The 27,648-nt window shown below is 40.3% G+C and overlaps 2 protein-coding genes across 3 annotated transcripts in view; one reads left to right on the top strand and one right to left on the bottom strand.

Annotated features, from left to right (window-relative positions):
• Window positions 1–10,019: 10,019 nt before the first annotated feature.
• On the bottom strand, window positions 10,020–21,047 carry LOC122564400 (gamma-glutamylcyclotransferase-like). The gene is made up of 4 exons (XM_043719210.2): window positions 20,724–21,047; window positions 16,785–16,927; window positions 11,052–11,187; window positions 10,020–10,820 (listed from the first exon to the last, which is right to left on the bottom strand). The coding sequence occupies exons 1-4, from the start codon at window positions 21,045–21,047 to the stop codon at window positions 10,668–10,670; spliced, it is 756 nt and encodes a 251-aa protein (XP_043575145.2). The 3' UTR covers window positions 10,020–10,667.
• Window positions 21,048–21,160: 113 nt separating this feature from the next.
• The window catches only part of rp9 (RP9 pre-mRNA splicing factor), a 38,320-nt gene continuing 31,832 nt past the window's right edge, over window positions 21,161–27,648 (top strand). The window contains exons 1-3 of one of the 2 annotated variants that reach the window (XM_087978588.1): window positions 21,161–21,297; window positions 23,877–24,389; window positions 24,480–24,510. In XM_087978588.1, coding sequence (XP_087834714.1) covers window positions 24,259–24,389; window positions 24,480–24,510 — 162 coding nt within the window. In that variant the 5' untranslated portion in view covers window positions 21,161–21,297; window positions 23,877–24,258. The remainder of the gene's footprint in view (window positions 21,298–23,876; window positions 24,390–24,479; window positions 24,511–27,648) is intronic. The other variant, XM_043719212.2, reaches the window with a different exon arrangement.

Genomic DNA, 27,648 nt, shown 5'->3' on the forward strand with positions numbered 1-27,648 from the left:
AAAGATTTAGCATGTTTACTATTTTTGGGACTTCGCAGTTCTACTGTTCAGCCACAAACATACCATTCAATTCAATCTAGTGGGAGCCAGCATGTCATACTGGCTGTGATTTTCCCTTTTTTAGATTGTGTTGAGTTGAGTGTTATGTGTCAACGAATTCACCACCTCCACTGCTGAGTAACATCAATGAATTGCAGCTTCAGCAACCTTCTTGGCGAATCATAGACCTCAACAGTGGCACAAACTAAAACACAAGCAGCTTCTGAGTCATAAAGGCCATTGATTGAGGCTTACTGTTCAGGGAAAGGAATTTAATGGTGAGAATATAGGTCTTCTTTTCTTCTAACAGGATGAAATTAGTGAGGAGGCAGGGGAGACCTTAGTTTGGAGACAAGAATAGAGTGATGCCTTTCAGAGATCACCCCTTTGCTTTCCATCTGTGTGACTGAGTTCTGCCAGATTTGGACAAATGCAGCTCTCCCTGCCAACTTCACAGGCAGGTTGCCCTGGTTATCCAATCAAAGAGGCAGATAATTAGGGAAGTTGCTTATGGTGCTTAATTGCTCATGATTCAAGAAATTCCCCAGTGGACCTTCTCACTGTGCATGTAATTGATGAGGTGGTGAAAAGAGTTGAGTATCTCTCCAGAGTCAATTCAACTAATTATTTCTCCTTCTCACCACTTCCAGGAAGGATAAGGCTGTCACCCGGTTTAATTGTGTTAAGCTTTTCTGAACATAATGCTATTTCTTCCTTAATAATCAACTCTAGAATCTTCCCAATAACATGGGGAGACGTAGTCGAATATGTGTCTTAATTGACACTTTTGATAACAGATTTTTTTCCACAGAGGACAAGAATAAATTATGATTTTGCATTACTCTTTACTGAGAACAGACCTACTGCTTCACTGTAATTAGCTGGATTACTTGAAACTGGTGTGAAATTTTAATGCTACCAAGATGGTAGAAGTATACAGTAATCATGACCTAAGCTTAGAATAAACATTTGAAAGTTGGAAATCTTAAGGCATTTACAAGTTATTGGAATTACTCTTATACGTAAAGACAAACCACATGTGGATAAGAAAGGATGTCAAGGAGAATATTCAATCAAAAACTAGGGCGTACAAAAAACTGAAAATTGATGATTGGCATGGAGATTGGGAATCTTCTGGGAACAAGCAGGGGATGACTAAAAAAGTTAATAGAGAGGGAGAAAATTAATTATAGAAGTGAATTGGCAAAAAATATAAAAACAAACAGCTGGATCTTCTATGGATGCATAAAAGAGAGTAACTAGACTGAAAGTAGATTCCATTGCAGATGTGACTGGAGAATTGACAATGAGGGAACAGCAAAATGGCAGATAGTTTCAACTAATATTTTTTAGCAGTCTTCACAGTGAAGGACATATTACCCATATAAATATATCAGATCGGCAAAGTGTAGGAAAGACCTTGTAAAGTCTCTACCACAAGTAACAAAGTATTTGATAAATTATTGAGACTGAAGTAAACAAGTGACCAGGACTTGGAGCATCCAAGGACTTTGAAGGAAGTGGCGGCAGAGATGGTGAAGACATTAGTTGAAATAATCCAAAACTCACTGGAATGCTGGAGGATCCCAGTGAATTGTAAAGCATGTGCTATGTTGTTCTACCTTTGTTTAAAAAGGGATGGAGACAAACCCAGAAACTATAGGCCAGTCAACCTAACATCTGTTGGGAAAATGTGAGAGTCCATTACGAAAGAAGAAATAGCAGGATATTTAGAAAAGCTTTACACAATCAAACAGAGCCAACATAGTTCTGTGAAAAAGAAATCATATTTTACAAGTTTACCAGAGTTCTTTGACGGTAGAACAAGCAGAATTGCTAAAAGCGAATCAGTAGATATAGTATATCCAGATTTCCAGATAGCAGTCAATAAGATGCCACATAAAAGCCCACTGCACAAGATAGGAGCGCATGGTATTTAGGTAATGTATGAGCATTAATTAAGGGCTGGTTAATACACAGAAGACAGAGAGTCAAAATTACTGGGGTTTTTTCAGTTGCAAGGATGTAACTAGTGCAATCTCACGTATTATCAGTCCTAGGACCTCGATTATTTACTTTTTATGACTTGCAGGAGGGGCAGTGTATAGTGTATTCAAATTTGCTGACAATACAAAAATAGATGGGAGAGGATGCTGTAATGAGGACATACAATAGTATAAAGGTTGAGTGAGTGGACAAATTTTGGCAGATAGATTGTAATGTAGGAAAGTGTGAGATCATGCACTTTTACAGGGAGAATCAAAAGGTAGACTTAGAAGGAATGTCATGCCTCACTGGGGTAATATGCTGGAAATTAAGGCCCACTATTCCCAGAGTCATCACAGAAATTAAAGATATTATCCAAGTTTGCAACATTTCCCAATTTCTCAGTCTTTTAAGACCCAAGTTAATGGAAAGTATGATCCAGATTTTTCTAATTAAGAAGAATGACTATTAATTACAAATAAATAGATTTTAGTTATAGGTAAGCAATTATGAAACATTGATATACAGCTCCATTGGTAAAAAGTAAATCCCTTATGAAATCCACAATACACACAAAGACAGATGCACAAAAAATTTTTTTCATGAGAAAGAAACTGGCAAGGCATTCAATGGTCCTTTCATACAGTTTGCTAAGATGATCTTGTTGTCTTGCCAGAACTTGTTGCTCCTCGCTCATCCTTCTCCAGGTACTTCCACTTCCTTGCAGGAGGCATAGAGTGTCTGGTTCACAACTTAAGTCTCCAAATCATTGATTAAATGCAACAGCAAATGTTGAGGGAACATGAACTGGCTTTCTTCAGGCTTCAGGTGTTTTTTTTTTGCAGAGACAGTGACAACACCATACTTTATTGAAATCAGATGGTTCTGGCCATCTTGTTCATACTCTCAAGTTATTTAGTTATCTGGGAGTCAATCACATTGTTGTTGGAAGGCAGAAAGCTTTTGTCATTGACATTTGGTCACAACTCTACAAACCAATCAGCAAATTGTTGCTGCCAAATTTCATTTTGTGCACACCCCCTGTGTCAGTTTATTTGTAACTCAATTGCCCTGACTGGTGAACATACAATGGTGTAAACAGCATTTACTGTATGTACTTACAACAATATGTTGCTTACTTTTAAAAAGTGCAGCTATCCCGCCATAATAGTTAGTTTTTAAAATAGTCTTTTTTTCCATTTCAGTACACAATCAAAAATATAGGACAATAAAAAATAATATTCTTTACAGGAAATAGACTCCAAAAAATGTAGCATGGAGGAATCTGAACATTCCTATACATGGAGCACATAATGTTAGCATGCAGGTACAGCAACTAATTGAGAAAGCAGATAGAACTTTGGCCTTTATGGATAAGAGGTGAAAGTTCCAATTATTATTACTAGAGTACATTATGGTGGTGATGCCACACCTGGGGTACTCTGTACAGTTTTGGTTTATGTATTTAAGAAATGATATATTGGCATTGGAGGATGTTCAAAAGCTGATTACTGGAATGTAGGGGTTGACTTATCAAGAACACCTAAATATATTAGGTCTTTATCAATTACCAGTTAGAAGAATGAGGACAATCTTATTGAGACATATAAGATTCTAAGGAGGCTTGGCAGGTTTGTTGTTAAGAAGATGCTTCTACAATAGAACCTCGAACTAGGGGACATGGTTACAGAATAAAGAGACATTCAGTTGAACTGATACATAAAGGAATTTCTTCTCTCAGTGGGTAGTGCATGTGTGGAATTCTCTATCCCAAAGAGTGTGGAGGCTAGATCACTGAAACTGTTTAGAGGAGATAGATAGATATTTCACATATCATGGAGTTAAGAGTTTTGAGGAGCTGGTAGTATTTAGACCTGGGGAAGATCACTTATGATCTTATTGAATGGTGGTACAGGTTTGAGGATCTGAATTACCTGCCCCTGCTCCTATTTATTATGTTATTAATGTTTTACATACTTATATCTTAGCAAGTTATGACTGTCTTATCTGGCCTGGATTTCTTGCAATCTTTTATTAGATTATGGTAGAAATAGAAAGGGGATGAAAAATAGAACAAGGATATGTTCCTCCTGGGGTGGAATTTGCCCTGACCAATGTCATTGGAGCACATTAATGATTTGAAAATGCCATGTTTCGCATTTCATGCTATTTATATGCACTACCATAAATCTGGTACTATACTGCAAGTGAAAGTAAGTTTAAAGGAACAAACTTGTTCAGTTACTTTGTTGCTAAACCTTTGATGTGTTTTCATTTCTGCACCTAAATTGCCATTTACTTTTGCATCATTTCCTGGAGAATTAGTGGGCGGCACGGTGGCACAGTGGTTAGCACTGCTGCCTCACAGCGCCTGAGACCCGGGTTCAATTCCCGACTCAGGCGACTGACTGTGTGGAGTTTGCACATTCTCCCCGTGTCTGCGTGGGTTTCCTCCGGGTGCTCCGGTTTCCTCCCACAGTCCAAAGATGTGCAGGGTCAGGTGAATTGGCCATACTAAATTGCCCGTAGTGCTAGGTAAGGGGTAAATGTAGGGGTATCGCTGGGTTTCGCTTCGGCGGGTCGGTGTGGACTTGTTGGGCCGAAGGGCCTGTTTCCACACTGTAATGTAATCTAATCTAATCTAATTGTAATTTACTACTTCTTTTAAACTGAAAGAAGGAATGAAGGAAATCTAGGCTATTAAGTCTGCACCAAAGAAGCATGACACTTACTCATTGATAGTCCCACATCAGAACAAAACCGCGGAGGCAACCCTGCTGCATTTGAACAAGGAGCAAGTTATTGTGAAAACTTTAATTTCCAAAGAAGTTGTCAGAGGACAAAGGCACCACTGACATTCATATTCATGACCTTAGGTTCTTCCTCCACTGGCCTAGGAATGACCGTGGTGTGTCCTTTCCAACTACCCATGGTTGTCCTGCCTTTCAATAGCAGAACTCAAAGATCAAGGCCCTTCTAATGCTTCAACCTTCCTAAAACTTTATAAAAGGCACAAATTCAGTTTTGATTTTTAACATGGGATACACAGAGGTTGTGTGTCACCACATCTCCAGTGGACTATGCCTCCACGGAAGAACTAGCCTTTCACTTATTGAATATATAATTATTACAGATGGCACAATCTCTTCTTGAATGAGTGCTTTATAGTATGAGGTACAGTCTTTAGAGTTGGGGAGTTTTCCAGCATGGCAAAAGTGAGGGCTGCAGATTGCTGGAAACCAGAGTTTAGACCAGAGTGGTGCTGGAAAAGCACAGCAGGGCAGGCAGCATTCAAGGAGCCAGAAAATTGATGTTTCAGGCAAAAGCCCTTCATCAAGAATAGAGGTAGGGAGCCTCCAGGGTGGAGAGCTAAATGTTCTCCAGCATATCCTGGCAATTATTAAGCCCTCAACAATTGCAAGTGTGCTGGGAGATGAACATGGAGCAGGTCTTGGTAACCTGAATTATTCAATAAATTATGTACTATATATGCAGCACAGGAAAAATTCTCCATGGCTATTATACAGTAAATTTTGTTCCATACTTTGCCACATGACCTGACATCACTTTGTGTGTTGCATGAGCTATCCTATTGATAGATGCTACCTTATACTACACCTCCTCACAAGTATTCATCCTATCCCCAATGTTTACTCCTTCCAATCATTATTTTTCCATTCATTAAAAAGCTTAAGTTTTTACTCATTAAGCTGTATCTCACTCCCCTACCCACCATGTTTCTTTTTGTGGAACTTCAGCATCAAACATTTCTTTCAGCCCTCTGGAGAATGGGTAGGACCAGTGCTAGATGTGTGCTTTCCTCTTAGGAGTGAAGATGAACACTAGCTGTTCCTTTTTCTGATGAATTGTTCCATAGTGGTAAGTTGTGTGCTTCATTTTCTGGTGGGAAGCACCATTTGTTGTGTTCCTGTTGTTTTTTTTAGATTAGATTACATACAGTGTGGAAACAGGCCCTTCGGCCCAACAAGTCCACACCGCCCCGCCGAAGCGCAACCCACCCATACCCCTACATTTACCCCCTACCTAACACAACAGGCAATTTAGCCTGGCCAATTCACCTGACCTGCACATCTTTGGACTGTGGGAGGAAACCGGAGCACCCGGAGGAAACCCACGCAGACACGGGGAGAACGTGCAAACTCCACATAGTCAGTCGCCTGAGGTGGGAATTGAACCCGGGTCTCTGGCGCTGTGAGGCAGCAGTGCTAACCACTGGGCCACCGTGGTCTGTCTCGCTTGAGTATGGAGTGGCTGCAGTGTAAGACTTCTGGTAAGTATTGGTTGGGATCATGTTGTATTTGCCCTGGTGGTGCACCCTCTCCTAGGTGCCCCACTTTTCCCACTCTGGACACAATTTACATCCACCATCTCTCTGGACCTGGTCTCCCTTTCCTGGCTCTGGACCCGATCTCCCTCCATCCACCTTTCACCCCCATGCTATTCCCATGACCCCACCACCAGACCTGATCTTCATAATCCAACATCTGCACTCCTTCACCTCTGCAGAACCCAATTTTGCCAACCCACTTTGACCTATACCAAACACTGTGTCAGTTACCTGTCCCTTTTACTATTTTGCATCATGGCACCAGACCCATAAGGCACCCTTCTACTCCCCCCTTACCTTATATACTTAATAAGGTGTCAAAGTGGCTGTCTGTGATTCTGGACCTTTACATTTCAGAGTACAGCAGCTGACTGCTGTGGAAAGGGACGGGGTGGTTTGGCTTCCTTCAATAGTCCTCTGTTTTGGAAAAACTGTCAGACTGGAAATATGGCTCTGCATTTCTGAAAAACCTTTAATTTGAATCTCTTATCGGAAATAGGGAGTTCTCTACTTTTGCAAGAAAAAGGGAAAAATCTGTGTGAGATAGCTTCTCCTTGGAACACCTGTCTCAGAGATAACTTTCACATGTCCTTTCAGGTGGTTTGTTGTAACATAGTGCTCTAGGCTGGATTTCACACATGGTGGATCATCAGAGGCTTCAGTTATCCAATTTTCCATCTAGTAACCAGTTTTCAATCCATATTACTGTATTATTTCCAACCCATCCACTCAAATTTTGTTTGATAATCTCTGTGTGGGACCTTATAAAAGGACTTCTGAAAATCAAAATGAAGTACATTCAATAGTTCTCCTTTATCTAGTCTATAAGTAACGTCTTTTAAAAAGTCCAAGAAGTTTACCAAACATTATTTCCCATTCGAAAACCAAATTTTGCCATTATTTTCCTAAATGTCCAGCTATCGTGTTAATCATAGTCAGTTCTAACACTTTCCCTACCACAAATATTAAACTAACACATCCCTAGTTATTTAAACTTTCTCTCTCCTTCCCTAAATAATGGAGTTACGTTTGCTACTTTCCAGACTGCAGGAACCCTTACGGCAATTATAGAATTTTTAAATATAAGTAATAATTCATTATCTCTATAGCCGCCTCCTTTAATGCTCTGGGATGTAGCTTATCTGGTCCAGGTAATTTATCAATTTTCAACCCAGATATATTTTCAAGTGTTATTTCTTTATTAATATCAATTACTGTCAGTTCTTCACAAGCTCTTTCACAAATGCCTTGGTTGTCTAGTATTTCTGAGAAATTTTCTGTAACTTCATGAAGACAGGGTGTGTCACTGTTATTCAAGGTATTATTGTGAACGTTCCTCCTAAGCTGTATGGTTTCTGATGGTCCATGCACATGGCAATGGATGTTAGCATGTGGATTATAGCTCTGGTTTCTTAAGTGGCTACCACAAATGAGCTTCTGAGGCCTATGCACCCAGTGCTTCTAAGTTTCAAGCCTTTTGGATGTTGATCCTGGATATGCATAGGAGTTGATTCAAGCAGGCAGTACTGGTTGCGTAATAAAAATACCCTTACGTGTGTAATATTCTGCCAAAGTAGAGAAAGGAGCTAGCAGTTTAGTGAGTTTTGGTTCGTGGTTAAGGTCTTTTCCATTCTTAAATTTTAACATAGTACAGCAAACTTTGTTTTTACTGGCTCCTTATCAACTGGTACTCTTGATAAACTGGCAAAACTTGTACACATCAAATTCCGCAATCTACAGGAATGTCCTTGTATGCTGTAAATAAAGTATAACAGTGACTTGTATACTCTCTGCATTGTGTTTCTATTACTTAGTGTGTTTTTGCATTGATATTTTGAGGGATGTTGATGTCTCGAAATTTCACCTGGTCACTGTTATGTTTGATCAATCAGCACATTCCTGATCCCATAGGTGCCAGTTAATAAAGGGTTTACTGTAATTTCGTCTTGTTGATAAATTAGTTAAAAGGAAACATAAACAAGTGAATAATATAACTGAACAATTGAAATCCATTAATGATGGCACAACATATAATGTATCAAGACTGCAGCATGTGGGAGCTTCTGGATACTATTGTGATCTAGGACAAATACTCTCACTGAAAGTATTTGAAGTTCAGGCAGCTTCAACTAAACATTTATGATGGAACAGTGAAGGAGTTACTGTCTCCTGGATTCACTGTACCAGGAGATAGTAACACTACTTAGGAGAGGGTCTTTTGAGTAGTTGATGGTTAGGACAGGAGTGTGTGACTGAAAGTGAGGCAAGTAAAGGGAACCATTGAAGACTTAGTACAGTGAGGATGAATTGGTACCATCCTCTACAGCAAATTGTGAGAGTCCACATTGCTGTGTTGCTTGACTGGAGAATCTGCTCAGAATTGGAAAGAAACTTGCTGTATGAGGGGGAGACCAGTGGTCATGGTCCATGTAGGTACCAACAACATAGGTAGAACTAGTAAAAAGCTTCTGCATGGAGAGGATGAGGAGGTGGGCATAACATTATAAAGCAGAACTTTAAAGATGTTGTCTGTGTATTATTATCCTAAGCTGCATGCAAATTAGCATAGAGTACTTAAACTTTGAGTCTCCGAGTTACATAGTCATCTCTTAAAGTGGGTTCCTATTTGTAGGCCATTGGCACCAGTACTGGGAAACGTGGAGGCTGTTCATTTAGTACAGTTTACACTTGAACCATTGCAAACCATATAAATAGGGAAGTAAAGAGAGTCTGAAACTGAACAGTGGAGCCAAGAGATCATGTGAAAAGATGTGGTTTATCAAAGAATAGAGATAAGGTAAAAGGGAAAATATAATACTATGGAAAATTTGGATCAGGGAATAGTAGGAAGGGATAGAGGGAGCAAAAATCCTCAGAATAAAACAATAAAGATAATAAAAATATGAAACCAAAGGCTCCATATCTAAATGTGTAACAAAATAAGAAAATAAACAAATTGATACTACACAATGAAGTAAATAAATCTAATCTGATAGACATTATGGAGACACGGCTGTAGGATAACAAGGATTGGGTCCTGAATATTGAGGGATATATGACACTCAAGAAGAATAGGAAGCTAGTTAAAGAGATAGAGGTGACACTTTAAATCAAGAATGGCATTGGTGCAATAGTTAAGAGATGGCTTTGAAATAGGATAGTAGGATATCAGGATGCAGAATTAGTTCGATGGAGATGAGGAAGAGTAAAGGAATGAAATCTGCAGTGGGAGATTACACCAACTAGCCATGAAACGACATGACCAGCTATCCTTAGTAGCCACACACTCAGATGACAAGCAACATGAGTTCGACTAGGACTACACTACTATTACAGGACAAGCCAAACAGAGAACAGCCAGGGAATTCCTAGAGGCATGGCACTCATCCACAGATTCAAAATCAATAAGCACATCGACCTAGACCCAATATACCGGCCACCGCAGCAGACAGCTGGAACTGACAACTGGAAGCAGCAGGTACAAATCACTATAAATGCCAGAGGAAACATCACAGAAGCGCTTCACAAGAGGTTCCCAAGCACTGAGGATGTCACCTGGACAGGGGATGAAACGTCTGCAACACAAATTCCCAGCTCAGCGAACAGAACCACAACAACGAGCACCTGAGCTACAAATCTTCTCACAAACTTTGAATAAAATGTTTAATACATGTAAAACTTCAGTATGGTTACACTCACATTCCAGGCAATTCTCTCAATAAAATCCTAGGCAAGCCTATGACAACTTTGTCAAAGAATTAATAAATAGAAATTTAACAAAGCCATTATGGAATCAGACAAATCTTTAAAAAGAGGTTTCTAAATCCTAAAAAAGAGATAATAATGACAACAAAATGTTAATATTTTCTCAGATAAGATGTCAATTTCTATATAGTCCAATTAGAGTCAACATTAGGATACAGGTCATTTTGTCAATGCTCTATAAATCTTACTTGGGCTTTTTCTAATTAAGAAAAAGATTTATAACTGGAGGACTGAATTTGTCAAAGATCAGCATTTTAAAATAAAAGCAGAAACAGATATCACATTTCAAATACTGGACATCAGATGAGTTATGGCTGAAAAAGGCAATTAAATTCTATTGATCTAGCGTAACAATGTTTGCATTTTAACTTGAATTACGTGCAACAGTTTGAATGACATTTATTGTCAGATTTATAAACTTTTCACAATTTTAGATCAAAATTCAATTCAACAAAATCTTAAGGATTCAGCATGTTTCAAACATTTATATCGTAGCCACAGACAATGACTTTTCAAAAATAAACATCTTTCATTCCGATGTATCATTTTGTAGGTGATGCAATATCATTTTAATTTGGATTGTAAATGGGGTGGTTTCATTGTAATTATTTGTTTTTATTGCATCCAACTTCTTAATATATTCGGCCGGCAATCCATTCTGTTTTGCACCTGTACAAATTACCTGCAAAACAGTAAATAAATGAGAAAGTAAGGCAGTATCTGTTTAACTAAGTTGCTAATGAAATGGAAAGCTGTTATTTACCAAAATATAGTTATATTTTTCTCTGGTCTAACTTTTAAAATCAAAATGTTTTGAAAGTACACAGTTTGCAAAGGATAACCTCAAAAACAAATTTTCCACTAAGCTGTGCAGATAGATTACCACGAGGTAGCCTTAATTTTCCAAGCCTACCTTTTTGTAAAGTGGAGATGGCAGGGTAGAATTAAAATTATTCATTTGGTAAGTCTGACATATTACTTCTCCTGTATTTTCTTGTTGAATTTTAACTTGTATTGGACTGTATAGTCCTATTTTCACACCCTCTTGACTGTTGGGAAGAAAAGGGAAAAACAAAATCAGATGTTCAGTCTCTGCACGTTCTTGGATCACTACGAACCACCCAATCATTTCAACTTCAAAATGGTTCATAAATAAAACAGAAAACAGACGTGAAACCATCACTGCAAACATTTTCTTATAGAGTCGTGGGGAATAGATTTAGCTTTTTAATGAAACACTAAATGGTGACAAGGCTTCGATTCCATCGAAGGATTAGGTGATAAAATCAGAGGTGTTAGTCTGTTTTACCCTTGTGGATCAGAAGTAATAACAAAACCATATATTAGCTTTAATTCAAACTATTTCCCAACAATTAAAGCTTCCCACCAGCCTTACAATATAAAATGATTATGATTGTTAATTTCAAGAAGCACAATAGTGCAAATTCAAAAGAAAACAAATACTACAATGTAATAAATATAATTGCAAACCCATGTCCTTCACTGCCATTCCCCAGATCCATCACTAATTAAAACATCCCTTAATGATGGTCGAATCTCAGACAGTATCAACAGTACCATAACCACACATTTTGTGCATTATAAACCAAACACATAAAACTCGATATTTAAAATTAAAGTATACTTTTGTAGAATATAGAGATTTAATTCACACTTATGGGTGAAAATGTGTTTATAAAGCTTACGGTTTTAAAAAAAGAAAATAATCAGTATTACTTGAAGAACTTTGTCCACTTCACAAGGCACTGTAGCTTCAGCTAAAACTACAGTTGTTGAAATTAAAATAGGACAATTTCTGGAAATGGTTCACATACATTTGTATTTTAGTGCGAGTGCAATATTTTCATCCTTTACTGAAGAGTAGAAGGATTACATTTGAAAAAAATTCCATCCAACAAAACGAGTTTATGGAAGGCATCACCTTCTTTGTATTGAGTATTACTATTTTCACGAGTTATACATTCATGAAGTCACTCAAATAGTTTACACAAGTTCTAGCAGAGCAGTTTCATAGATTCTTCACACAATAATTTCCCAGCAAACAATGCAGCAACACCACAAACTATGTATCTACAATCAGACAGCTGGCCAGCTTCATCTTCTACAGTAACTGAGCATCAAAAACCATCCAGTTTGATAAACCTTGCTTAAAACAATGGGCTGAATCACTTTTTTTGACACCCTTCACATGATTCCATCCCAATCCTACCTTGTGCCATTTCCAGAACTACACACCACTCATTGGATATCGGTCAAAAGACATGCATCCCTTGCATCCAGGCCGCCTTGAAACGTCTATTGTGAACTTGATAAGCATTATCCAGAACTGCGCTGCACAGCTCCAGAAACTTGCCATAGATAGGGGAAAATTGGTGCCCCGCTTTACAGACAGGACTTGACAGTCCTCATGGATGGCTGGTACGGTCAAGGAGAAAGTGAGGACTGCATTCCTGATGAAGGGTTTATGCCAGAAACGTCAATTCTCCTGCTCCTTGAATGTTGCCTGACCTGCTGTGCTTTTCTAGCATTACACTTTTCAGCTGGTACAGTCAAGACTTTCCCTTCCTCCTAGTCCACCAATGGAGGCCATGACACCAGGCCATGCCAGCCTGGTCAGAGGTTGCCACCTGTGCAATAGTCAACGTAGTCTCAGATCTACAGCAATACCAGCAAACACAGGATTTATGAGTGCAAGTGCTCCTAATTTCTGACTGATACCCTTCACTCTCTATTTCTGCTACTCTACCCACATCCCTTCAAAAGCTGTCTATCACTCTCACCATTGAACTGCACCAATGTCCCCATTCACTTTCACATACCCCAATCCCACACTATAACTCTGCATGCATTTTGTGTTGCCTACTCACTCACTTGGGACATCTCCCCACCTACACCAAAAGTATAGGCTCTGCCACCACTTTAATATCCCTTAATACCTGCCTCTTTCTCATTCCAAGTGAAAAGAGCCCGAGGTAGGGCAAAAAGAGCCAAGATGAGTGGTGAGCTACATAAATAAATTTTCTCAGATGTACAGCATGGAGACAGACCCCTCGGTCCAACCTGTCCATGCCAAAAAAAATCTTTACTACATCCTCTGAAGCTTTCACACACTTCCCATTTATAAAGTGCACAATTCAGTTTGTCTTTTTAACTGCTTTCCCAATCTACTGTCTTCGATTATTTCTGAAGACATACCCTCCAGTTGATTTCATTTCCCCTTATGAATTGCGCCCATTGTTGCTTGTCCTGGTTCTTCCAACAGAATGCACCTTTTCACACTTCTTGTCCAGCTTGTACATTTCCTTCCAAAGTCTACCCCTTTCAGAGTTCATAATACTTGTAAAGTGTTCGTCTTCCACAAATTTGGTTAATTGTGTTGCTCGCACACAATTCTAGGTTAGTAATCTATCCAGAAAAACAGGATTTCCAGTACGTTTATCAAGGATTTGCATTTAGAGATTCATGCCAGCTTTTCCCAATTAATACACATTCTCCATGTGACTTAATTTTCGCCTGATTCTTTGAAATTTAACATAGTGGCCTTTCACTGAAACACAAGCACAATTTTTAAAACCAAATCTGCAGCACTAAGACAAAAGTTTATTGTACAAAAGAAATAAATATACATAAAGATAGATTAAGATACAGAGAGACAAAACACCATTAAGCCCAACATCATTACAGTTGCTCAAAAATAGGGATAAATCTTTCCCTTTCTGTCATTTGATTTACCTGCCTCTACTCAGTTCCTGTTTGGTGAGGTCTGGGGCCAGTTTCCATGACTACTCACCCAATAGAGCGGAGACTTAAAATGAGTCTTTTAATCAAATGCAGAGTTCAACCACTCCTGGTCCAGTGTTCCAAACTAGATGCATTCATCAACACAATAATAATCAGATATCAATCATACATGATTTCACTAAAGTAACTATTTCTTTAAGTGCTCTGAACATTTTCTGGGGCAGTTGTACTCACTTCTGACCCCAGTCAAGTCTCCCTTGAACTGCCCAAAAAGTTTTTGAATTAAAAATTATAGAACGATAACTTGCTGATCCAAGAGACTCTACTTTGCTAATGGCTTGATGTCTTCTTTCTCCAGTTGTCAACCTTCACAGTATAAACAAACTTCCATTAACACTCCAGGCGTTACATGCCAGTTTAAATCACGGTTCAGGAAATAATGACCCAGGTAATTTTAAAGCTCTTGACAAAACTAAACCAACATCCATTCGCTACTAGTTTAAAGTCCAAACTTTGAAAATAAGATATGAATTGTAGTGATTACAATGAGGTCACCCAGCTGGACCTTATAGAATGAGTTCCCTGATTGGCCCAGATTAACAGCCCCAATCAGGGAGCCCTGGCTGACAGATTAAAAAGGGGGAGTTTTACCACTGTTTGGCAGTAGTATAGGGTTTAATAAAAGGAAAAAAAATACCTTTTCTTTTTAAAAAGTGTGAGTTTCAGAGATACTGACACTTTGGTGCCTGACTCTGTTCATGTGTAAGTAAAGAGTGACTTGGTGGAGTTATTTTACAAATATATATCTCACAGATGTTTAATCACACTTTCACAGTAGCAACTTCCAATTGATTAGACTGTGGTGGCTATTTTTATCCTTGTGCTGCATACTTATTCAAATTAGGATATAACATTTGTTATTCTTCAGTCTTCTGTAACCATCCCACTATTGAACGAAGACTGGGTGATTGTAACCAGTACCTCAGCATTTTTCATCCTGAATTCCTCAGCATTCTCTGAAGTATCATAGCTAGTCCAATAGGTGACTTATTAAGAATAACTAACCATTCTTGTCAAATCGATCTAATATCAATTGCTATTTAAAAAGAGGACAGTTTCAAACATTGATGATCTGTTCACAAGTTTCACTCCCAAATCTCTACAGTCTAATCTCCTCATCCTGTATTTGCCCAACCATTGGAAGGCTCCATTCAAGGCTAATCTACCCCCCCATGATGTGATATCCAAGCCACATATTGTACCCCAGATGTGACCCAATTAGGTTTTGCATAACTACCACCCTCTTGTATTTTAATTCTCTTGATGAAAAGGCCAGCATTCTATTAACCTTTTTGATTTTTTTCTGTACATTCTCACATAATTATAACTGTATTTACCCAACCTTTTCTCTCCTCCACAACAGCCCCACCTCACTTCAAAATAATCTTTTGCTGAGGTCTCTAGCCAGAAGCAACAGTAGACCTTGACATTATCACGATAGTCTAGATTAGAATGCTGATGAAAAAGCACAGCAGGTCAGTCAGCATCAGAGGAGCAGGAAAATCCTTAGGATATAGTATAGAAGGGGTCCTTTGCAGTTCTGAGAGAGTGTGGCCCTCAGTTGAGGCATAGCTGACTATAGAGGGGTTAGGTAGTGGCGCATGGCTGAGAGTATGGAGCGGAGGATCCTGAAGGAGAACGTTGCTGGTGTTTTCAATTTGTAGTCTGTACTGGTTGTCCTGTTTGGATCCAAACTGTGCCGGTTTGAATATAGTCCGGAGTCCATGTGGGATCAGTTAGTTACGGAGGCAGGCACTGAGGAAGCAGATGTGGCTGTGGTCGACAGTCTGTTTCAGGATATGGTCAAAGAGCTTCAGGGCAGAGGAGATGACCTGGGGGTTGCAGTAACAGAGAGACTCACTGAAATCCTTATAGAGAACGGATGAGAACTTCTTCAAGGTAGGCATCCTTGCAAGAGGATTCACAGTAAGGTTAAAATCAACTACGCCAAAGTGAGGACTGCAGATGCTGGAGATCAGAGTCTAGATTAGAGTGGTGCTGGAAAAGCACAGCAGGTCAGACAGCATCCAAGGAGCAGGTAAATCCTTAGGATAAAGTACAGAAGGGGTCCTTTGGAGTTCTGAGAGAGTGTGGCCCTCAGTTGAGGCATAGCTGACTGTAGAGAGGTTGAGTGGTGGCATATGGCAATAGTAATCAAATTAAAACAGTTAAGCAGCAGGTAAATTAATTGGTTTAGTGTCAATTGAGTAAATGAATACTTTTTGCTCAGATATACGTAATGGTATTTATGTAAAGCCTGGAAAATAACAGGGAGCTGCAGTTTGATAGATGAAAAATTTCCCTTTAAAACACTTAGCACTACATGAGGAGCTCCGATGAATCCTCTGAAGTAGAAGGTAATTTTAGCTAACTGCTCCTTGGCTAAAGAGCTGTATCATGCAAATTAAAAAAAATATCCATTGCAACATGTACTTATATAGTTTGGTCAATAAAACAGTGTTTTAAGAATACTTGGAACCTGTCTGAAATAGAGACTAAATTGATCCCTATGCATAAACATACACATGCATGTCTGACTCAAACTGGAACCCAAATCATATTTTAAAACAAAACTGAATGAGATAGGCCATCATCCATTTAATCTCCAAGTCTTACTAGAAAGTAAAAATTTAAAAAGAGAAAATATATTAAAGAATTGCAGATCCTGGAAATCAGGAACAAAAACAAATGCTGGAAAATCTCAGCAGGTTATAGCAGTGTCTGTGGGGAGAAAGCAGAGTTAACATTTCAGGTCCTGTGAACAGTCTTCAGAACAGAAGATGTTATTTGAAAATACTGACTAGATATATAAAACAATACTTGCTCATCTAAAGATGGCCGATCAGCAGCTTCCAAATGCCATATAACGCCCCATACATCATCTTCAGGACTTGGGATAATAGTCGCAACACCTCCTCCCCATCTGCTGTCTTGCAAATCAGGGAAACCAAATGCAAGCTTATAGCCCTGGGGGGGGGGAGAGAAAGTTGAAAATTAATAGAAAGTAATGGGAATTCCATACCTTAACAAAAGGGTGGCATGGTGACACACTGGTTAGCACTGCTGCCTCAGTGCCTTGGACCCAGATTTGATTCCAGCCTTGGGAGACGGTGTGTGGAGTTTGCACCTTCTTGTGTCTGCATGGATTTCTGCTGAGTCCTCCTGTTTCCTCCTTCAGTCTAAACGATGTATGGGTTTGATGGATTGGCTGCGTTAAATGTGGGGTTACAGGGATAGCAATGCTATCAAGAGGGTTAGTGCAGACTTGATGGGCTGAATGGCCTCTTTCTGTAAGACTTCAATGACTCAACACACTTTTTAAAAAGTCATAAATCAAAAAAAGTGAAAATTGTTATGAAGTGAAACGACAAAAGCATGAAGAAACACTTCAATACTGCCATATTTTCCATCCTGTTTGTTCAGATCCAAGTGGTTTTGCTCGCCAATGGGAAAGCTTGTTACACTCAATTCACATAATAAACAGAATCAAAATGTTGAGAGCTTCCAATTGAGTCAAAACACTTGAACCATATTACAAACATTATCCCATTGAATACATTAGGAAGATAACACATGTATGTGTTGGAAACTACGTTTTAGGCTGTAGTTTGAAAATGACAACAAAGGATGTAGGATCCCATTACATGATATGAATATGTGCAAGCAAGAACAATATTGTACAAATACTGCAAATAGATATGAACATACTAATTAAAAGAAACTTGCGATACAAAAGTCATAAGAGTTTTAGCACTTTGGTCCAACTTGTCCACGCTGACCAGATGTTTTATATAAATCTAGTCCCACTTGCCAGCACTTGGCCCATATCCCTCTAAGTTGAAACTTTATTGCTGGAACAGCACAGCAGGTCAGGCAGCATCCAGGGAACAGGAGATTCGACGTTTCGGGCACAGGCCCTTCTTCAGGAATGAGCAGAGAGTGTTCAGCAGGAGAAGGTAAAAGGTAGGGAGGAGGGACTTGGAGGAGGGGCGTTGGAAGAGCTTCTGTGCAGAGGAGATGACCTGGGGTGTGCAGTGAGAGAGGGACTCACTGAAATCTTTGTAGAGAGAGGCAGAGAGCTTCTTCAAGGAAGGCATCCTTGTAAGAGGATTCGCAGTAGGTTGAAATCTTCGAGGAAAAAGTGAGGTCTGCAGATGCTGGAGATCAAAGTTGAAACTTCTCCTCTGCACAGAAGCTCTTCCAACGCCCCTCCTCCAAGTCCCTCCTCCCTACCTTTTATCTTCTCCTGCTGAACACTCTCTGCTCATTCCTGAAGAAGGGCCTGTGCCCGAAACGTCGAATCTCCTGTTCCCTGGATGCTGCCTGACCTGCTGTGCTGTTCCAGCAATAAGGTTTCAACTTTGATCTCCAGCATCTGCAGACCTCACTTTCTCCTCGAAGATTTCAACCTACTGCGAATCCTCTTACAAGGATGCCTTCCTTGAAGAAGCTCCCAGCCTCTCTCTACAAAGATTTCAGTGAGTCCCTCTCTCACTGCACACCCCAGGTCATCTCCTCTGCACAGAAGCTCTTCCAACGCCCCTCCTCCAAGTCCCTCCTCCCTACCTTTTATCTTCTCCTGCTGAACACTCTCTGCTCATTCCTGAAGAAGGGCCTGTGCCCGAAAGGTCGAATCTCCTGTTCCCTGGATGCTGCCTGACCTGCTGTGCTGTTCCAGCAATAAAGTTTCAACTTTGATCTCCAGCGTCTGCAGACCTCACTTTCTCCATATCCCTCTAAACCCTTTCTATTCATGTAGACATCCAGGTGACGTTCAGATGTTATAATTGTACTAGCTTCCACGCTTTCTCTGACAGCTCATTCTATGCACACACAACTGTCATGGGCCATGACCCATCTTCCTGACATCCGTTCACTGATCCATCTATTATTCACACTGGAACTTCCATTTTTTAAAAGCATCAATAGCCATGCAGTGTGGACGCATCCTGTCCTCACCCTCCACCCCACCTTCTCTCTGCAATATTGCGATGGAGTACTCGACGAGACAATTCCACGTTTCTGGGGAAGTTGGTCAGAAGTAATAAGTAATCCAAAACTGTACAAACTATTTAAAGGTAGAGAGATCATAAGTTATCAAGGTGATGATATCAAAACGGGACAATAGGAAAGATTTTACAGATACAAAACAGTGTGGTGGGGTTATATGTAACACAACATGAACCCAAGATCACAGTTGATTGAGGGAATATTCCAGTTGGGAACAGTTCAGCAGTCAAGGACATTCAGCCTTTGATCTTCAACTAAGCATCCTCCAAAGTGGTCTTTGAGGTAAACAATGCAGAATCACTGAGCATAAACTGACAGCCAAATTCTGTACCCACGAAGATTGCATCAACCGTGATCTTCGGTTCATGTCACATTACATGTGAATCCCATCATACTGTTCTGTATTTGTGATATCTCCCTTACTGCCCTATTTTGATACCATCACCTTGATAATTTCTACCTCTACCTTAGTTTGCTTGGCTTTGGATTATTTGTTACTTTGGTTAGACCCTTGGCTTGTGACTCTTACACCTATCATGTTATTCCAGCCATTTGGTTTGTCTCCAGCAACACCTTATTTTTAATTTTTTGTAATTATCACTCTGCCTCAATTAATCAAAGTCATCACTTCCCTTGCTATTCAGTCGTTGACACTTTATTCACATCGCTGGACACTTGATCACCTGCAGAGATTTATTATTCAGCCTGTCGACAGTTTACTCACTATTAGCATGTGACCTTTTGGTATCTCTGCCTATATTCTGAGTCGGTGTTTCTCTTCACATCACCTGACAAAGGAACAGGGCTCAGAAAGCTTGTGATTTCAAAGAAACCTGTTGGGCTATAACCTGGTGTCCTGTGACTTCTGATCTTGTTCACTCCAGTCCAACACCAGCACTTCCATATCTTGGGAATTGGATTCCAAAGCTTGGGAAAGAATTTCAGAGCAAGGTCAGGGTTGGAGGGGCAAGAAAATCAAGCCGAGCGGCAGTCCAGCAACGACTGCTACTCCGCGGAAGGTCCAGATTAAACTTTTCAGGCAAGGATCCCTTCATAGAAAAGATGAACAGAACGGTCCATTCTAGACATTAACAATAAAACCTACCACGTTTAACACATGTAGCTAAAACACTGACACCTGCCTCTCGTCAGCAAGGAAACTTTAAATACAAGAGGAACAAACAAGGGGATTGCTCACCCCTGAACAATCTTCAAAACAAAATAATCTCAAACAATAATATAAATTGCTGGAAAACCTCAACAGATCATAAAATATTAGAATCGCTACAGTATGGAAGCAAGCCATTCGGCCCATCAAGTACACAGTTACCCTCCGAAGAGCATACCACCCATATCCGCCAGCCCTACCCTATGCCTGATCCACCTTGCCTACATAACCCTGGACAGTAAGGGCAATTTATCTTTGCCAACCCACCTAACCTGCACATCTTTGGACTGCGGGAGGAAACCCACGTACAGAACATGCAAACTCCAGCCGGACAGTCGCCCGAGGGTGCAGTACGAACCACTGAGCCACCCTAGTCTGGCAGCATCAGCGGGAGAGGGGAGGCAGAGTTAACGTTTCCCAGTGCGGGGATTCTTCAACAGAACACTCCGTTTCTATTTCTATTTCAGATCCCCAGCTTGCTGTTTCAGTTCATCATTTAAAAAAAAAGGGTGCTCCCTCAGCACCATACCCCGGTCAGCAGGGTTAACGGTGAAGGAGGGAGGCAGCCATGTCTTGTTTACTTACCTTCAGGTAGCCCACACCGAGCCGCACAGCCGAAGAAGTCTGAAGCTGCAACCGCTCCCGCAACAAGTTACTTCCGTAACCGAAATAGCAGAAGGAATCTCCCTCACCGGCTGGAGTCTGAACCTGCTTTGTGTCGTTCAGAGGCACGGTCATGGCGGTGATGGGTTTTCTGTTGGCGATCATACACCACCACAACAACAACAACAATCTATTCATCAGGATTGACCAACGTTTGTGCGCCGGCCGCTCCCTCTTTATATAGTCACGGTCCCGGCTGGATGGGGGTGGGGAATGGCCGCGAGTGGTTCTCGTGCCAGTGCGCATGTTTGATGGAGGTGCTCGATGTTTCTGCGGTGCCCGTGATGGTTGGGGGGATTCACGGCAGCTGCTAGGCCCCGGGCTCTGAGCGGTTAGTCCCGCGTCCGTGATCCCTGACTGAGATGGCGGAAGGCAGCCGGACGAGCGGTCACGAACGGCGGCACAAGCGTCACGCCGCGGAGGAAAGGGAGCCGGAGAAGAAGAAGAAAAAACGGCTGCACCAAGAAGTGAAGAAAATCAAACACGTCGAGACCTTGTAAGGCTGAGAGAACGAAAAATAAAGCGGTGGATGAGAGCGAGAGCCGCGCGATTGAGGGCGGGCGGGTGCGTGCGTTTTTGTTTTGTCGCCGAAATCGAAACGTGAACTCTCCTTTCCCCTCACAGATGCCGCCGGGCCTGCTAAGTTTGACCAGCAGTTTGTTTTTGTGTCCCTCGGCCTGACTTTCGCTCTCTTTCGGTGGTGAAGGGATGGCCGCTGACAGCTGCCCAGAGATACCCCTCGCAGGCTTGTGAGCGGAGATCTGGGCAGAATCTAAACCTGCAGATTCTGGAATCGTGAAGTAGAAAACAAAAGTGGCTTCTGTTGAGGGTCCCTGGAGCTGACAGTATTCAGACTGCCCGCAAAATCGGCAATACCCCTGGCTCTGAAATGTTCGGAGGGTCAAGTGTATGTTAGATTAATAGTGACTTTGTAGGGGGCGGACAATTAAAACCTTATTCTAGCTCCCGTGTGACTATTAAGCTGAGGCCCCGGTTTATCACACATCGGCCCACACTTCATCTGACAGACTCCCGAACTGGATAACTCCAAACTCTACATCTCCCACCCGGCCACCGCTTCACCCGACAGTCTCCTCCACCAACCCTCACCTTACCTCCTTCCACCTTTTAAATTTAAATCTCAAAATAGTGCAGCTGACTATGGTCAAAGGATATGTGTGGTTAATTCTCCGCCAGAAGTGTGAAGCTCAATACAGTAAAATCGCCATAGTCTTAACACACAGTGAGAGAGAGCACTGGTGGCATTTTAACCTGAGATTTAACACGTCTCAGGCGAGGGGAGAGGTTGAGGAAGTGAGTCCTTCATGGTAATGTCAGCAGTGTGGGGTGTTGATCAGCTCAGTTGGCTTAACGGCTGGTTTGCAGTACAGTGCTGTTGGAATAAGTGATGCAACAATCTGACTGAGGGATTGCCACTGCCCAAGAGAATCGGGATCATTAACTCGATTTTTATTTCCCAAAGAAACATGATTCCGCAAAAAGGCAGCAGATCTGGCAGTATCTATGCAGAAAAAGAGTTAATGCTTTGAATCCAATATGACTTATTTCCAGTGCTATTTTAGATCTCCAGCATCTGTAGTACTTTGTTTTTATTGTTCCATTGAAGCTGCTAGACTTGCCGACAATTTTTGTTTTGCTACGGGGTCTCTGACTTGTACAACTAGGACAGGTGCAAATGATGTCTTTCAACCTTTCATATTTTTCTATGAAATAATAAAAAATGTAAAGCGTGGAGTTAAAAAATAGATTTAAATGTTAATGTTGAGCATTTCATGTTTATGAAATGCAACTGGGACTAAGGGCTATGGAATTTAAGGATCTGTTTCAGGTTAGTGCCAAACCAAGGGTAGTGTTCTGAGTTTGTTGATTAAGTTAACAATTTACATGTGCTATTTTCCAAAACATTAATAATTACCCATTATTAATTTGTTTCCTAGTAACCTGATTCAGCAAGTTACTGTTCCAATCTAGAATGAGTGCCTGTGCATATACCAGGTCCTAAAATTCTGACAGGTCATCCGATTTTCTATGTTGAGTGTGTTGCTGGAAAAGCACAGCAGGTCAGGCAGCATCCTGATTCCATATACTTAACAGAAACGGAAGTTAGAAAGATAGGTATATCTCAAAGAAAAATTTGTACAAATTAACTTTAATTCTGCAATCCCATCTTGCTGAAGATATCATCAGCCCTTAGTTAAAAAAACACTAAGAAGATTTTTTGATATTACTATTATGTAGTACCTTAAAACAGTGTGCAGATTGACTTGCTGTGTATGTTATAGAACAATAACTATACTGAATTAGCTGTAAAGCATTTTGGGATATTCTGTCATTATGAATAGTGTTTTTCTCTTTGTTTACAAATGAAAGACACTTATTGTAAATCCCTTTTGAGTCAGTGATTATATGAATCATAGTAATTAGACAAGCGGTTAAGACGCAGGAATAGTTTAGGCAAAGTTTATCTTGCTTCTTGTGCATTGGACTAATGCTTGAAAAAAATGCTGGCATGGCAAACAAATCTTTTCCTGAAATTTCCTCGCAACTTCATTCACAGGGTGACCAATTAGAAAAAAAGTGGGTTTCCCTCAATAGAATGAATGGAATTGGTGAGGAGCTTTTCAAAAGTTGATTGTCTCCTATGCTTGCTACTGATAATATGCCTGTGATTGAAGCAGTGAGGCAAATAGCAGCAGTAAGCAAGACTGGAGGTATCCAGGGGAGAATGGACTGTGAGACTCCAGGGAATAACAACAGGGAGGAAATCATCCCAATTGGTGTCATTCAGTTTCCGCCTTGGCATCCAAATTATATAACTACTTGACTTTGGTAAGAAATATAAACCATACATATAATATGTTTGCTTATTGGACGTTGGTTTGCTTGCTGAGCTGGAAGGTTCGTTTTCAGATGTTTCATCACCATACTAGGTAACATCATCAGTGAGCCTCCGGATGAAGCACTGGTGGCATGGCCCACTTTCTATTTGTGTTTAGATTTCCTTGAGTTGGTGATGTCATTTCTTATGATGACATTTCCTGTATTTTTTCTCAGGGAACTGTAACAAACACTACCTTGGACAAACAGGCAAAAAACTAGCCACCAGGATATATGAACATCAACTACCCACAAAAAGACATGACCCACTCTCACTAGTATCCTTACATACAGATGAGGAAGGACACCACTTTGACTGGGACAACACATCCATCTGAGGACAAGCCAAACAGCGACAAGCATGATAATTCCTAGAAGCATGGCATTCCAACTGGAACTCTATCAACAAATACATTGACTTGGATCCCATTTACCACCCCTGAGAAAAAAGAACAGGAAATGACATCACAGGAAATGACATTACCAACCCAAGGAAACCTAAACACATCAACAGAAAGCAGGCCATACCACCAGTGCTCTGTCAGGAGGCTCACTGATTATGTTGCCTAGTATGGTGATGAAACGTCTGAAAACTAACTTTGCAGCCCAGCGAGCAAACCTACATTCAGAATCTCAACCTGAACTACAAATCTTCTCAAAACTTGCGAATGTTTCCTTATGCTTAAAAAGGTAGTTACCTCATCCAAACTAACCAGTCTGAATTACTTATTGTTTGTGATGTCTTTAAATTATTGCAATTTGTCTTTTTTTTTCAAATAGTTATGAGAAGCCACCACCAGGAATGATTAAGGTTAGTGATAAATTGATTGATGCACTTTTTAATATTGACAAGTGTGTTAAAAACTATTTTTGGCTGTTGGTTATTCTGCAGTAAGCACATTCCCAAAGCAAAAATGGGTTGATAGATCCTTGCCTCATATTTCCTACCATTGCATAAAACATGGTGACGAATGGGAGTGTGATGTGACTCTTGTTCTTAATTTTTCTATGTGTACCAATACCAGTATCCTAATGTTCTGAGATTGAAGTATTATTTTGTGAAGAATAATGTCCAAAAATCAGTATCAAAATTCTTACAGTATGTAGCGCATCAAATTAATGCAATATGTCTCTGTTCTATGTCATATGAAGTGTTAGCATTTGGTGTTTTATCTAGAACCACGTATACAATGTTAGTCTTACACATTTATCATTAAGTTACATAGATACAGCTATATCAATGTATATCTTTTTCACCTGCAGTCCTGAAATACAAAAATGAAGGTTTAGAGAAAAGAAGCAATACACATCTTTGCCCTGATAGCCTCAAGCAACATCACCTATTGCTTGAAACTCATAACTTTTCTGAAATATTTTAAGGCACATTTTAACAAGTTACCAAAACGAGACTGTCTAATTTCACAACTCTGCACCGTTGCATTTTGAAGTGGAATTCTGTATTGAGTATACGTATTAATATTTGTGCATAGGTAATACTTAAAATGTATTGTAACTGACCTATATCTGTGACAAGGTCATGTGTAATCTACTTTACTGTACAAGTCATAGTCTGACCGATCATCTAGTCTAAAATGGAGGTGCATCCATATGATTTGACATGTAATCTTAAATGTAGCAAAATGCTTTTCTAGCCTATTTCCTTTGAAATTAATACTTTAAAATGTCTGGTTATAAATGTCTGTTTCATTTCTACAAAAGTTCCATAGTAATGTCATGAAGTTAGAGAGCTGCACATGCTCCGAACCATTCAGTAGAACGATGGTCTGCATGAAAGATTTCCTTCCAGTATGGTGTAACCAGCCATTTGGGCTCAAAGCTTAGTATTGTAGTTTTCATACCTAAAATGGATTTTTAAAAAGCTAACTGGTGCCATTTAAAAGTTTGAGTTATAAGCAAACATTAATTCCACCATTGTAGTCTAATGCTCCAAATCACTCCCACGTGATCCATAAACATGTTAAAACACTAAGGTAAAAACAATGACTGCAGATGCTGGAAACCAGATTCTGGATTAGAGTGGTGCTGGAAAAGCACAGCAGTTTAGACAGCATCCAAGGAGCAGGAAAATCGACATTTCGGGTAAAAGCCCTTCATCAGGAATACAGGCAGAGTGCCTGAAGGGTGGAGAGATAAATGAGAGGAGGGTGGGAGTGGGGAGAAAGTCGCATAGAGTAGTCTGTTTCAGGACATAATCCTCTTGCAAGGATGTCTGCCTTGAAGTTTTCCTCCTCTATCTACAAGAATCTCAGGGAGTCCTTCTCCCACTGCAACTCCCAGGTCATTTCCTCTGCCCTGCAGCTCTTCAACCATGCCCTGAAACAGACTACTGTATGCTACTTTCTCCCCACCCCCACCCTCCTCTCATTTATCTCTCCACCCTTCAGGCATTCTGCCTGTATTCCTGATGAAGGGCTTTTGCCCGAAACGTCAATTTTCCTGATCCTTGGATGCAGTCTGAACTGCTGTGCTTTTCCAGCACCACTCTAATCCAGAAAGTAAAACACTAAGCTGTGTCTTGTGTGCATTTATTTTTAAACACTTAAATGATGCTTGTCTTTCAAATAGAAATTGGATAAAGAAACTGAAGGAAAATAAATGTAGGGCTGGAGGAAAGGTCAAGAAAAATAGTTCAATTTCCCTTGCATAGGACCAGTATGGACAAAGCAAGCCAAATGGCTTCCTACAATGTCACCAGTCTATGATTCTAACATGATGTGGCTCTGTAAAATGTACAAGTGTGTGTCTTCATTACAATTAAATCTTTAGCAATTCAAGATAATGCCTTCCTCTTATCAGTGAGAGAAATTACTTAGGGTCATAGAGAACTACAGCACAGAAACAGACCCTTCGGTCCAACTCATCCATGCCGACTAGATATCCTAACCAAATCTAGTCCCATTTGCCAGCACTTGGCCTATATCCCTCGAAACCCTTCCAATTCATATACCCATCCAGATGCCTTTTACATGCACCAGCCCCTGCGTGGAAAAGGCTACCCCTTGCGTCTCTTTTATATCTTTCCCCTCTCACCCTAAACCTATGCCCTCTAGTGCTGGCCTCCCCCACCCCAGGGAAGATAATTTATCTATTTATCCTATTCATGCCCCTCATGATTTTATAAACCTCTATAAGGTCACCCCTCAGCCTCTGACGCTCCAGAGAAAACAGCCCCAGCCTATTCAGCCTCTCCCTATAGCTCAAATCCTCCAACCCTGGCAACATCCTTGTAATTGTTTTCTCAACCCTTTCAAGTTTCACAACATGCTTCCGATAGAAAGGAGACCGGAATTGCGCACAATATTCCAAAAGTGGCCTAACCAATGTCCTGTACAGCTGCAACATGACCTCCCAACTCAGTGCTCTGCCGAATAAAAGAAAGCATACCAAACACCTTCTTTGTTTCTGTGGGCTTTGTGCAATAGGAAATGAACAGTTCCAATGACATGTAAGGAGTTCAGCAATCAGTGGATGTCAGGTGTGGGTTTAGCAATGACAGACCAGTGTGGTCAAATAGCTTATGGCTGTTGACTATTCACATTCCTATCTTAACGTAATCACTAAGAAAAGCAGGAGCAGTTATGATATCAGTGGAACTATAATCCAGTATGAATCATTGCAAGCAAGCATTTAAAATTAAGGGAAAATGTTGAGGATGAGAGTAAATACTGAAAAATTAGTTTGTCATACATTTCTGATCCTTTTGTAGGAGCATGATACAGAAGTTAGATTTCTTGTACAAAAGAAAACAGGATAATGTATGCTTTCCTCTGTTAACAACTAACAAATGAAACTACTTTAATGCAATCTTGAAAATATTTGATTACAGTGGATGCAATTTGTTTTGTGTGACATGGATTATAAAGAAAAACTTATTTCTTATCCTAACAGTCATTGTCTGATTTTTCATTTCTCTAACCCATTCAGTTTA

This window comes from Chiloscyllium plagiosum, unplaced genomic scaffold (genome assembly GCF_037043375.1).
Source record: "Chiloscyllium plagiosum isolate Xiang-an unplaced genomic scaffold, Cpla_swu_hap1 HiC_scaffold_34, whole genome shotgun sequence".
NCBI lineage: Eukaryota > Metazoa > Chordata > Chondrichthyes > Orectolobiformes > Hemiscylliidae > Chiloscyllium > Chiloscyllium plagiosum.

Bases quoted from the DNA above. Each gene is read 5' to 3' on its own strand.
- LOC122564400 (XM_043719210.2), bottom strand. From the start codon at position 21,047: ATGCGCACTGGCACGAGAACCACTCGCGGCCATTCCCCACCCCCATCC. The intron at 16,928-20,723 runs GTAAGTAAACAA...CCCCCCCCCCAG, and splicing joins TCGGTGTGGGCTACCTGAAG to GGCTATAAGCTTGCATTTGG. The intron at 11,188-16,784 runs GCAAGTATTGTT...TCTTCCCAACAG, and splicing joins GATCGGCCATCTTTAGATGA to TCAAGAGGGTGTGAAAATAG.